The sequence below is a fragment of the Terrapene carolina genome, unplaced genomic scaffold, assembly GCF_002925995.2.
Source record: "Terrapene carolina triunguis isolate 2854851 unplaced genomic scaffold, T_m_triunguis-2.0 Scaffold234, whole genome shotgun sequence".
Lineage (NCBI taxonomy): Eukaryota > Metazoa > Chordata > Testudines > Emydidae > Terrapene > Terrapene triunguis.
The window spans coordinates 7,323,924-7,337,711 of NW_020664585.1; the positions used below are offsets into that span (position 1 = coordinate 7,323,924).

Genomic DNA, 13,788 nt, shown 5'->3' on the forward strand with positions numbered 1-13,788 from the left:
CAGATTTATTTGGGCATAAGCTTTCGTGGGATGCATCCGAAGAAGTGAGGTTTTTACCCACGAAAGCTTATGCCCAAATAAATCTGTTAGTCTTTAAGGTGCCACCAGACTCCTTGTTGTTTTTGTAGATACAGACTAACACGGCTACCCCCTGATACTTATTACTATCCCTGTCCTGATTCACGGATTTTTGTTGGTTTTTCTCACCTTTTGCTCAGGTGTTCATTACTGTGGTCTCTCGTGCTTTTTGTACTCTTAATAAAGAAAAACACTACAATATTATCAACCTTACGATGTTCCTTCTGTAGCCACAACTCCCACTGAAGTCGATGGGGACATGAGCCGGATCTGTAAGGAATGCAGGATTAATATGCCACACTTGGATCTGAGATGAAGAAGTTGTTAAAGTAACATGTTAATTTTACTCAATGTATGGGGGAAATAAATTCAATGTTACCACGTAAGAAAATAATTCAGTAGGAGAACAAATTAGGTGCAGGCATCTCAGATTGTACTACACAAAATATAAAGGGTTTATTTCTTTTAAAATGAAGCATGCTTTTCATAATACTCTAAATAACAGTATTTTCAAGACTTCGTATTTCTTCCCTTTATACAGTGTGGGCTTGATCCTGCAATCCTTAGATGAACAGTCTCATCAATCAGGACGAAATTTAGGATTAATGCTGAGAGGCTCCTGAGTCCCTATTAAGGCATTGCTCCTCAAGCTACAGGTTTAAAAACTTTGTTGTTTGTTTTTTGGTTATTTTTAAATAAATATTCAGGAGAACATCTCTTCTCCTCCCCTTGGAACTAAATTGTTGGTCCTGACCTACCTTATAGGCAGAGCAGCTAAGCTTTGCACAGCTTCAGGTTTGACATTTGATACATAGGCGAAGTTTGACTTACATATTTGGGGGTGGGGCAGCTCCAGTCAGGCCAATGTGGTCATGCATGGAGGGGCAGCTTCCACGCCTGCCCAAGGCTTGCAGTTTGGGGGGCAATGCTCTCCCCCTCCCCCCAGACTGCACCCATGATTTCACACTAGTACAGCGGTTCTCAAACTTCACTGCATCATGACCCACTTCTGACAACAAAAATTATTACATGACCCCAGGAGGGGAGACCGAAGAGTGACCCTGCCACCCCGGGGGGGGGAGGAGGCGCAAAGCTGAAGCCCAAGGGCTTCTGCCCCAGGGGGGCAGGGGAAGGAGGAAAGGCATGTAAACTTAGCCCTGGTGGTGGGGCTCGTTCTTCAGCCCTGGGGCCCAGGGCCAACACCAGCCTTGGCAACCTCATTAAAAGGGGGTTGTAACCCACTTTGAGGTCCTGACCCGCAGTTTGAGAACCGCTGCACCTAGTGTGAACAAGTCTGTATTCCCTCCCCCATGTTCCACACATACACAGTCAAACCAGGAACTTATGCGCCACCACTCTAGCCCTCAGAAGCAGTGGGAGGGCAGAGGAGAGCCAAGGAGACTGAAGTGAACCTAGGGTGGTCTGAGGGGGTAGGAGTGTCAGGAGATTGTGAAGCAGACTCCTCTACTGTGCTCCTGTTTCTCATTAGCTCTCCCTGTCCCCTTCTGAATTCCAACCTATGCCCGTGCCCCAACCATTCAGCTCCTTGTGTTGTACCCTCACCCTTCACCCTCCCATAACCTGTCCCCCATTCTCTGCCCCTCCCTGTTCTTTCTAGCAGGATACCAACTGTAGTCAGCCAGCCGACTCCTCCCCACCACCTAGATACCCCATGCTAAGCTTGGAGACCTGCAATTCTTTTGCCACAGCAGCACCCTGGTGGCAAAGATTAGATCCTTTGAGGGCGGAGGGGATTTCCTGCAGCCCTGCCTGATGTGGGACATTCCAGCAGAGATGGAGGAAGAGGCATGTGTATATTGAAGAGGGGAGGGGAAGTGAGAGACACACAACACGTGGCTGCCATGTAAAATGTCCCTTTTACATCTAATAGAATTTCACACCTATATCTCCAGTTACCGTAATGCAAGTTTCTAGTCACTGTGACAGCTTGCAGTCCATATTAGAATTACGCCTTGTTCCACAGGGTGACATTATAGACACAGTAATCATTCTAACAACATATTACAGTTTTTACTGAGGCAAAAATCTCATTCAAAGGAGTATAGCCTGAACAAAACTTCAGGATCAGGTCCCATATATCTTTCATTTTGTTTCCAATCAAGAAGAGAGACTTCTGAATGCAAGGCTGGCATTCTAGAGTGAGAGGTAGCATGGACTGGTGCCTAAGGTACTGGACTAAAATGCAGGGTGACATTCTGGCCTCATTCACTGGAGTCAGGATTTTATCCTGGGATTCTACTTCCTGCTCCACTACGGACTTCCTACGTGACCTTGGGCAAGTCACTTCACCTGCCTGTGCTTCTTTCCCCTCTTATGCCATAGGTGTCTCGTCTATTTACATTGTAAGCTCTTCAGGCCAGAGAACATTTCTGACTATGAGTCTGTACAGTGCCTAGCATAATGGAGCCCCCGTCTCCATTGGGGTCTCTAGGCACTACTGCAATACAAATAAAGCGTTGATTTTTGTTAAAGCTATCTGCATTCATAAGAGATAAAGCAGTTACCACTTGAAATATAAGCTAAGTTTATTGATACAGGAGTAAAATTCACTGTGCTTTACAATACAGCATGAGTGGCCTTTTGTCCAGGGACATAGATATCAGTACTCTATCCAGCAGAGTGGTTAGATGCTCCTTTACACATCTCTCTTTAGGCTTAAGTCAAATCCTATCTTATACGTACCCACCAATAAATAACAAAGCAGCATTGATCTGAAACAGCATGTTAGAAATCATTTTTTATTAAGCACCAGCTTAACATAATTTGCGTACAGTACTCAAATGGCTTTCTGTTCCATCTTCCCCCGCAGACTGACAGCTTTTCCTCATAAGCACTTATTCTTCCTTGGTATAAAATGTATATGAAACAAAGGCAAAATATTTTATACATCTTGCTGCAAAATGCTTAACATTGTGACTATCTCATTGCCTCTTCATTGCCCAGGTCCTGACAGACTCTTATTCATGAACTGCCTCTTCACGAAGCAGGTCCACCACTAAGGGAAAGAAATACAGTGGGATCAGAAGATATACTGTAACAATTTCCAGGTAAGAAGTTTGAGGCAAAACAAAATAGAATTTAAAACCAACTCAGATGTAATGGACCTGATCCTGCATTAGTTGCACATCCAATTTTCTCTACTGGCTTCGACTGGAGTTTTAGGCATGCAAGGAAGGCAGGATTAGACCCAAAGTGTGGATTAAGTCAACACATGGTAGTATAGGGTTGCAGTACCAGACTCATAGTTAAGGCTGAGGTGATCATTTCGATCTAAGCCTTTACTTTCCATTGCTTATAAAAAAAAGCAGATTAAGAGTCTCATTCTTAATCTCAGTCCAACTTTTTTTACAAAAAATTTAAGAAGTCATTTCAGTCACTTCTGAATTAAGTGAACATAAAAAAAAAACCCCACACAAGATTTACTTTAAAAATGTATTCTCTTGCACTTGACTCAAAAGCAGATGAAGTCAAGACTGTGGATATGGCATGTGGCTGAGTCCTCAGTGACTTGTAGGCAATAATTCTGAAAAATAAATTGGCTTGATAATTGTAAAGTTACTCTTGCTTATGTGCAAATGTCTGACTAGCCAGTCAGGAACTGATGGATCAATTAGCTATTTTTGCTACTCATATCTGTAGCGAAGGGCTTTCCCACATAGGAGTGATCACATCAGACCCAACTTGAATGATGCTGAGTATCCTGAATGCCTGCTGAATTCAATGCAAGGAATTGAGGGTTCTCAGCTCCCAGGAGGTGCTCACCACTTCACAGATTGGACCAACAAGTGTTACAGCCCTGCTCTTTAACAGGATGCCTCTACCTGTGCAGCCTAAATTGGCATTTGCTGCCATATCACATTACAAATGTTTGTCTTAATTGCTTTTGACTATTCCACTAGCCCCTTAAGTCTCAGGATTCTTGCTTGACAGGTTCTCCCCCATCTCTCCCTGCTGTTTTTTCTTTTTCCCCCTTGTTGCTCTACTGCATTCCCTGCCACAGACAAGCATTCCATAACTATCCTTTCAACTCCTTGGTCTACACCTGACACACCTTTTAAATAGCAACCCAAGCCAAGTTTGACATGATTTTTTACATTATTTCTGGAGTTAACATTTTGAAGAAGGAGCGTGCCTCAAGCGTCCACCAGTCATAAAAGAAAGACAGCCTGTAATTGGGATAAATAACCACCCAGTCATTCAGAACGGCATCTTACCTTGCTAGGCTTGTCACTTTGGGGATCGAACACCTTTTCACAAAGCCTAAGACCTGTTTCTTGTCTCAGCTGTTGCAAGTAGGCCCTCATCACCTCTAAAACAGAGCATATACCAATACAGATTGAAATACACAGGGTTAGAACCAGGTCAGATTCTATCCAGCCAACTGCCTCACTGTGTGACCTTAGGCAAATCACTTAGGGTGGGATCCACAAGGGTACTTAGGTGTTGCAACACTGAGCGCTGCGATGCCTAACTTTCAGGTGCCTAGAAAACCACAGGAACAACACTGCAATCCAAAAAGCCTGCATTAGGCGCCGAGGCTCCTATACAATGAATGGTCAGAGAAAGGAGTCTTAACAAATGTGATCCACAACAGCCACCATGCTAGGCAGGGAGCCATCTAAGCTAGCCAATTGAAGATACCAACCTGAAAGGTGTGTGCTAAACCCTGCCTCTCTCTCAGGTGCCTACGTCTGGGATGCAGGGTAGTACCTAGGTCTGCTAGCGATCCACAAACTAGCGGAAGATAGGCACTTGGTCACCTACGCTGCATGGAGTACCCAAAACAAGACAACCAGGCGGGCAGCAGAAATTTCCCCTATAACTTTTAGCCTAGTGGTTAGAACGCTCATCTGAAAGGTGTTCAAATTCCTTCTCTCCTCAGAAAGAGGAGAGACTTCAACCACATCCTGGGTGAGTACCCTATCCACTAGGCCAAAGGTTATAAGGGAGGTCTTCCTTCTCTTCCCCCAACCTCAGCTATTTTGTGTGAACTCGCGTGGGGGGCCTGATCCGGTAGTGGTGCTCACAGGCTGCCTACCAGATGGGACCCCCATATCAGACACAGGCAGCCAAACGCCTATCTTTCCCAGTTGGTGAATCGCTCTGGGGCTGTGGCATCCGGATGCCTATCATGAGGCAGTAGTGCGTATGGCTGGAGAAAAAGAAAAAAAAAACACCTAGGGCAGGTCTAAACTTAAAACACTGCAGTGGCACAGCTGTACCGCTTCAGTGAAGATGCTACTACACCGACGGAAGAGCTTCTCCCGACTGCGTAGGAGGTAGTAGCTATGTTGATGGGAGGTGGTGAACATAGCGCTTTCTACACTTGGGGTTAGGTCTATATATAACTGTTGCTCAGGGGTGTGGATTTTTCACACCCCTGAGCAACATAGTTATACGGTCGTAAGTTGATAGAGCAGACGTAGCCTTAGGTGCTGAGTTTAGGGATCTACAAGGCTCAGTGGCAGCCGGAACTCATATCGGTATTCTAGGAAAACATCTGTCTTCAAAAGTCAACACAATAGTATTATTGCACTTGCTTTTCTGTTGTTCCATTACAATTTTAATTGAAGGTCAGGTATGAGATCTCTGTAAGTGTTTCCTTAGCTATAATCTGAACGCTACCAATTATTGCTCTTCTGCTTTGCTTAGCTGTGTTAGAATCAAAATGCATAGAAAGGAGCATTGTGGATTTCCATATTTATAGTCACTCAGTGACTGCAAGAGTAAATTTGCTCAATTTACAAGTGAAAAAAGTAACTCAACCAGGGATCTTTTTGGTTCATGCATTAGCAGTAAAGTTTTTACAGGTTATGTCCAGCCTGCAATTACACCTCTGCATGTCTATGGTCTTCTGTGGGATTGCCCAAGCATAAGAGTGACAAGGTGGGTGAAGTAATATCTTTTATTGGACCAACTTCTGTTGGTGAGAGAGACAAGCTTCCAAGATTACCCAGACCTGAAGAAGAGCTCTCCAAGTTTGAAAGCTTGTCTCTCTCACTAAAAGATATTACCACACCTATCTTGTTGCTCTAATATCCTAGGACCAACATGGCTACAACAACATTGCATACAAGCATAAGAGCAGAATTTGGCCCTATAAATGGAACTAAGCTAGCTATTCAGTTGACAGAGCTAGAAGAGGGTCCAGCTCCCTCCCTCTTAGCTCTGTTGGCTCTACAGGGCTAGTAGAAGTGAAAAATAAGCACAGCCTATTTTTGTTCCTAAAGTCAGCAGATTTGAATCCAAGTACACACAGGAGGCAGAACCATCAATTAAGAAGGTGCTGTTTTACATAGTCATTTTTCTGGCTTTAGCCACAGAATTAATGCAGGCTGTGAACTGCAGGCCAAAGCATGGCTTTAAGCGACACATGGCTACTTTTATTCTTACCATCCTCCTGTTTGTTGCCAGGTTTGGCATAGAGGGCATTGAGTGGAAAGCCAGGCTCTCCGGGGATTGGGAAGTTAGTGATTCCTAACGTGTACATTTCCTTCTCTCCTTGGCCTTTCGAATTGCACTGGAAGAACCAAACAAGAGAGATCATTCACAAAACAAAAACAAAACACACACAAGCTGGTGCAGTTGAAATGTTATATTGATACATATCAGGGCTTCCCTGAGGAGAAAGTACTGAAGAGTCCTTATGTATCTATCTAATTAAATGAGAAAGGTCTTTATAGAGTACAGAGCCCCTGTACACTTGCTTCTACATAAGAGGCTTTCTGGAATATCTGTGGCTCTGGCAGTTGGGATTGATGGTTGGTCTAATACCTGTACAACCCCTACTCCTGGGGGAATTCTGTGGCACTACCCTGTGCCAAGCACAGCTGCTAGTCCCGACTGGGCTGGGGAGGACAGGACTTCCTCTTCCCCTGCATGGCATCCAGGACCGGGGTCAGACCCACCCCCAGATTTCTCCCCAGGCTGCAGGAAGCTCTGCAAACGCCCCACCCATCGCTCCTCAGCTACAGGGGGTGGGATCACTGTACGGGGAGCTGCTTCCCCATCTGCCCAACCCCCGTGCATCCAGACCCCCCTCATACCCAGACCCTCCTGCTGAGCCTCAGACACCCAGAAACCCACCCCACCTTGCCAAACCCCACTCCCCCTGGACCACCCCGACGAGCCATCCGCACCCAGATCCCCACTCCACCGAGCCCCAACCAGCTGCACCTGGATCCCCACCCCACTGAGCCCCACTCCCCCAACATCTGGACCCCCCCACTGAACCCCATTCACCCGGACCCCCCTGCCGAGTTCTATCCCCCATACACCCTGCCCCACTGAGCCCCAACCACCTTCACCTGGACCCCCCTGCAGAGTCCCATTACTGTTGCACCCAGAATCTTTCCAACAAGCCCCTATGCATCCTGATCACCTCCTGCACCCAGACTGCCCCACACAGAACCCTCTCAACCCACACATGAATGCCCCCACACTAGGTCCCTCCACACTTGGATCCTGCTGGGATGAGCCAGCCTGCCCACACCTGGTGCACCTGGCATGAAGGGGCAGGGCCCTGGGGTGTTTTGGGGGCAGGCTCGGTCCTAGCGCTGTGTCAGAGTTGGGTGCAGCCTCACTACTGAGCCATGTCCCGGGGCTGGGGGAGCTGCAGAGAGATCTCCCACTTCTGTGCAGCCAGTGGCCTGTGCTCCCCAATGCCATGCTGGAGCCTCCACATTTATTTGACAAATAAACTTTTGCAAAATGTTAAAATATTGTGTGCAGAATTTTTAAGAATGCCCTCAGGAGTAAACCCCTAGTGTGGACAGAGTTATATTGGGATAAAGGTGCCTTATAGCATATAGCTTATTTCCCTTCCTGTACAGGACCAGCTATACTGGAGTAAGCACCTTTATACCAGTATACCTGGGTCCACACTTGGGGGTTTGAACCCCTTTAGTTGTAGTGGTATAGTTAAAACAGTACAACTTTTGTGCATAGACAAGCCTTAAAATGTAATAAAGTGGCCAAATTCTTCAGACATGAATGCACAACCCCCACCAGCTTCAATGGTATTGTGCACAGATATAATCAAAGGCCAAATGGGACACGCAGTAGGAAGAGAAAGTTAAAGAGCCGAGAGATTTTGGGAAGGGAAAGATTACGGTGAACTTGAATTGGGTACTTTCAGATTTGAGGAGTGGGTGGGGAGCAGATGATGGAAAAGCTGGTAGAGGCTGATGACTAACAGTGATATTTGGATAGGTGGGGAGGGACAGAAAGAGGCAAGAAGCAGAGAGGCTAGAAAGATGAAGATTATACAGTACTTCATGCTGCCTTTCATCCTGGCTACAACCCTCCCCGGAAAAAGGGGGCGAGGAAATAATTAAAAAAATAAATAAATAAATAAAGGTTTACAATGGAAATGCTGACAGGAGATAAAACCTTGGCAGTGCTGGCAGGACCTGCTCTAAACATACTGTCCATGTGAGAATATTACAGACCCAAGAATTATCAACATTACTGGGAGACGGAGAGCCAGGGAACAATAAGAGGAGCACAGCACTGGGTGTCAGGAATTCCTGCCACTCACTCACTCACTATGGCCTTGGGCACATCACTTACCCCTTTTTACAGAGAGGTAAAAACTTACCCGCATCAAAAATAGAGTGTGAGGGCCCATGTTGTACAGTGCTTTGAAGCATTATGTTCTAAACAACAGTATTTTTGCCTATCTGGGTTTCCCCACTGCCTTGGCAAATCAGCAGAACTGGCACATTTTTGTTGCCATTTATTGTATTTTCTTCCTTCAGCTTAAATTCAACTCCGTTTTATTACCTTTTGCAGCTTTTTTAAGCATTCGGAAATGTAGAGAGTTATGTAGATCAAGGTTCTGTCAGCCTCATTCTGCAAAATAAAAGGAAGCAGAAGCCACAGCCATTTGTCAGCAGCTATAAAAAACAATCACATGTTCAGCCTATGGCCTCTCATAAAAGAGACGCATTGACAGCACAGGAGACAACTTACTTAAAAATCGTTTTAACTAGAAAAAAACGGTTTCCTGCATTATATATACTACATACAAAATATACAACTTCTCAGAAACTTTAAGCTTATTGCAGTGAAGTACTTCTAACATTTCAACAGGGTACCACACTCCAATAACTATTCTGTGCACCGGGTTTTCATATCTTAAATCATCATTTCTTACCTTAATTTCATAATTCTTGAAGAAGACATTTGCTTTGAAGTAGTAGATGGCTTCATCTATAATATCTGTGTCCTTTGCTAGCAAGAAAGGTAGGAAACGGGAAAATTAGACAGCACTTAAAGATAATATCACTCGCCATTAAAGATGGAAACAGATGAGCAATATTTGCTGAGACCTACAGCAAATAATACCACTATCTTTCATTTCACTCATTTGCAAAAACAATCATTCTTACAAAAAACAAAGCCGCAGTGGTTTCTTGCCACTTCCCAGCGAAGATTTAATAGGAAAGTAAGTGCTGTGGTAATATCCCATATGACCATGGCCTCATTACTTGCACACAGCAGCATGTACTACAGGACACTTACTGTAAGATGAAGTATCAATGAATTCAAGGTATACACTTGTCAAAATAAATTTTACGATCAAGCAGCTTTGATATTTTTAAAATCCTAATTGCTCACTCCATTATGGGCAATAATCCAGTAATTCTCAATAGGTCTCCCGTCATTAGTGGGAAATAATGAGGGGTCTGTTGTCATTAAAATGCCCTTTGAGACCAGTTCTGGAAAAATAAACTCCTCTGAAATACAACAGAAAATTAAAAAAAAAAAGTCACTTTCCTCTTTAAAAATTTACAGAGCAAATGATCTCATAACATTATATTCAGCAGGCTCTGGGTTTCCTTAACAGAGCTGTAGAATCATCTGAATCAAGATGTTTTCCCATTTCAAATTCAAATGTTGTAATGCTGCAACGTGGACATGAGACATTGTGAAAGACTTCACAGGAGGGAAAATATTGAAGCAGTATCCAATGATTATAACAGGCTCTAGGTAATGCCCCACCACCATTTAAAAACCTACTGAAACCCACAACCCACAGTTCTGAATCTTGATAGCTGCATGATGCAGCAGGAACTAGCCTGAAAATAGTGAATTTAGGCTTAATTAAACACCAAAACCAAGAGAATTACGGAATGTATTTAAAACTACAACAGGGTCTCCTTAGTGCTTATAAGCTTATGCACTCTGAAGGCATTAAAGAGAAAACAAATCAAATGTGTTCACCATTGAAGATACACCAGGAAGATACCACATTATTATTTATTATGGTAGCGCACCCGGAAGCCCCAGTCAAGATCAGGGCAAATGTTTGATCACATCACACTGTTCACTCTGCTTATGTGTTACACCCCTTTCCCCTGCCCTTCATCTGTCCTGTCTGTTTAGACTGCAAGCTCTTGGGACTGTGGATTCGGTATTTGTGTCTAGTACTATGGTACTCTGATCTTGACTGGTCCCTAGACACTACTGTAATAAGGCTCCATTCCACTAGACGCTGTGTAAATGCATATGAAAATATGGCCCCTGAAGACCCCAATCCCACCATTGGGTCTGTGCAGGCAGACCTTTGCACCTATTGGGAGGCCAATTAAAATCAATGGAGCTCCACATGCATGCATGTGGATACAATTACAGGACTGCTGTCTTTGAGTGTAAGTGACATATGAAGACCCAAGATGATAAAATGCCTAACAGAAGCAAGGGCCAGAGACAGAATCATTCTTCTTTGGAGCTGAATAAAGCAACTCCCAGAGGCCAAAGGAGGGGAAAACAAGAAAAGGAAAAGGAAAAGGAAAACAAACAAACAAACAAAAAAAAACACAATTCAGAAGCAATAAAGCTACAAATAATTTTGTACAAGAGTTACAGAAAGGGGAGAATTTCACAAGACAGTATTGAGTAGAGTTTGGAATCAGCTTAACGGTGTTTTAAACAGCAATTGAGAGGGACACATCATAAAAATTAGATCAAAGGATTCCTTTTCACTCAGGGGCTTGGATGGGGAAGGGTAAATGTCTCAGATAAATGGCACAGCACAAGGAAAAAGCAAACCCCAATGCAACAGCATCAACAGCCACCTGAGAGCCATTTTCCTCCATCACCAGGAAGTACCCCCGTTTCTAATCTGTCCCTTCCTCACTCTGAGAACTGGACACACAAAAACGATTCAAAAGCCTCAGTTATATAATGTTTATACAACAGTTCTCTAACCATCTCCAGATCACCGATGTGAAACATCCATCAAAGAGATGCCTAGTGCAGCATTTAAGATGGGCTTTGAATGGACTGCAAAATAAATAAATAAACAAACAAACGCAAATATGGAAATAATGCTTTTAAAGAGTGTTGGGAACCTACTTTCCCTTGGAGCTGGTCCTTTGAATTGACTTCTAATGGGTAACAAAGCCATGTTCCCAATTAACTTGGTATCAGAGTCCATTAAAGTGGAGTGATAAGCCTGTAACAAAGAGGAAGGCTGATTGTAAGCGATAAAAAGAAAACAAGCATTTTTCTCCCCTGAAAGAATAACGTTACACAAACTTCCCACACATCTCCTCCAAACGATGGATGCACAGTTTATCCAGTTAATAATGATCCAGCAACCATACCTTGTGTAAGTCCATTGCTATTTTCTCACCTAGCTAATTAGGCCTAAGTAACATTCTGTGGGAAAAAACTCCTACCATGGAACTGCCATAGGCATAGTCTCACCAGTGACAATAATGGTGAATGCTATAATGTAGACCAGGTCCGTGGGTGTGTTTCATCACCATGTTGACTAACTCAGAGCAGGTCTCGAAGACTTGGTGGTAAAAATGCTCATATCCTTCTCCATTTCCACTCCCAGTGAAGCTTTAACAGTGGACACTTCCCAAAAAAAATGTCAGTGCACGCACCTTAAGAGTCATATTCTACTTTGGTGCGTAAGCTTTTTCTTGACAATTGCAATACGAGCCAATGTTGTATAAAGGAGGGTTATTCCAAAATATACATGCACTTAGAATACATGTTTAAGATACTCTAAAGCCCCAGTGTTGGTGGGGTTTTTTTTTGTTTTGTTTCTTTGTTGTGTTTTTTTTAAATATTTTAATATAAAAATAATTTTCACCTATAATTCCCCTAGCTTATCAAACAAGGAAATATTCTTAATTTTTCAAAGAGTTTTAGTGACTGGAAAGGCTCACCTGGTCCCTAGGTTTTGTAGTGGACTGGGGGGGGGGGGCTTGAGTGAGGGCAATCATCATATATTTCTACTGTATTTCAGTATGAAGCTAAGCGATGCAGGACAACAGTGCCTTTCAGCCTTAGGAACGCTGTGTAAAGAAAGTTACACAAGCTAAACTGGGATGAAGTTGCAATGTAAAGGCCCCAATCATGCTACTGGCTCTCTGAGCACAGAAGACCCCTTCATCTGCACAGAGCCCCACTTAAATCAACAAAGGTCTGCCCACCCAATCTAATTGTAAAACAGGGGTAGGCAACCTATGGTACGCGGGCCAAAGGCAGCACGCAAGCTGATTTTCAGTGGCACTCACACTTCCCGGGTCCTGGCTACCGGTCGGGGGGACCTCTGCATTTTAATTTTAATTTAAATTAAGCTTCTTAAACATTTAAAAAACCTTATTTACTTTACATACAACAATAGTTTAGTTATATATTATAGACTCATAGAAAGAGACCTTCTAAAAACGTTAAAATGTATGACTCGCACGCGAAACCTTAAATCAGAGTGAATACATGAAGACTTGGCACACCACTGCTGAAAAGCTGCCGACCCCTGGTGTAAAATCACAGCCAAGTGATTTGGCATCCACAAGCCTATATGAAGCAAAATCCTTTGCAGGAGACATGGACCATTATTAGTGCTGTGGGGTTTTCACTGTTGCTGACTATTGCCATAAAAGGAAGTTCCCCTTTTTTTCAGTAGAAGTGACACTTCCCACAGCAGCAGCTACAGTTTCACTCAGCTTCTTCCTATTTCTAAACAGGGAAAGAAACCCAGATATGTTGTTACATTTAATAACCTACCCGATTCCTTTAAACCCCACTGCTGGGCTGCAGATTGTGAAGGGAGAAGATGTAAAGAGGCCCAATTTATCACCCCGGGGCCTAGCATCCCCATAGCACTTTCCTGCCCTTCCCTGGTTAGCAGCAACCCAGAGCCACTGCCAGTTCTCACAGGGCAGCAGAATGCAACACAAGCAAACACCAGAAGTCGGTGCATTGTAGAACCGCACGCGGCTCTTTCCCTTACCGGCATTTTTGGTGGCGACAGTTCAGTTTCACAGGAGACAGAGCAGGAAGCTGCTTGCGCCAGCAATGCAGGGCTTGCAAAAGAGCCAGCCCTTCCTGTCCCACCCAAGGCTGCTGCAAGCAGGAAGTGATTGTGCAGAGGGCAAGAGCTGGCCAGCAGGGGGAGTCAGAGCACTAAGAAGACACCTGCAGCTGAGCCTTTGAGGCTAGGAGAAGATGCTTTTAACTGAGACCAAGTTTGCCCTGGAGTCACCATCAGAATTTTGTCACACACACATTTCCATCGGCTGGCCTGGCAAGTCAAAATTAGTCTATAAAAATCATCTTGCGTTCACAGTGGCTCAGCTCCTGGAAGGGGCTCTGGCAAGATTTTCGCTTTCTAAATGCAACGGACCAAATTCTTCCCTGCTGTAACATCACTGAAATTAACAG

At 44.1% G+C, this 13,788-nt stretch overlaps 1 protein-coding gene across 1 annotated transcript; it reads right to left on the reverse strand.

Annotated features, from left to right (window-relative positions):
- Positions 1–2,823: 2,823 nt before the first annotated feature.
- ARPC3 (actin related protein 2/3 complex subunit 3) lies at positions 2,824–13,452 on the reverse strand. The gene is made up of 7 exons (XM_024196175.1): positions 13,358–13,452; positions 11,461–11,560; positions 9,257–9,333; positions 8,884–8,952; positions 6,493–6,619; positions 4,314–4,408; positions 2,824–3,094 (listed from the first exon to the last, which is right to left on the reverse strand). Exons 1-7 carry the CDS (start codon positions 13,361–13,363, stop codon positions 3,032–3,034), a joined length of 537 nt encoding a protein of 178 aa, XP_024051943.1. The 5' UTR covers positions 13,364–13,452; the 3' UTR covers positions 2,824–3,031.
- Positions 13,453–13,788: the final 336 nt, after the last annotated feature.

Bases quoted from the DNA above. Each gene is read 5' to 3' on its own strand.
- ARPC3 (XM_024196175.1), bottom strand. The intron at 4,409-6,492 runs GTAAGAATAAAA...GCTCTGTTTTAG, and splicing joins TGGCAACAAACAGGAGGATG to AGGTGATGAGGGCCTACTTG. The intron at 3,095-4,313 runs GTAAGATGCCGT...TCTTTCCCTTAG, and splicing joins AAAGTGACAAGCCTAGCAAG to TGGTGGACCTGCTTCGTGAA.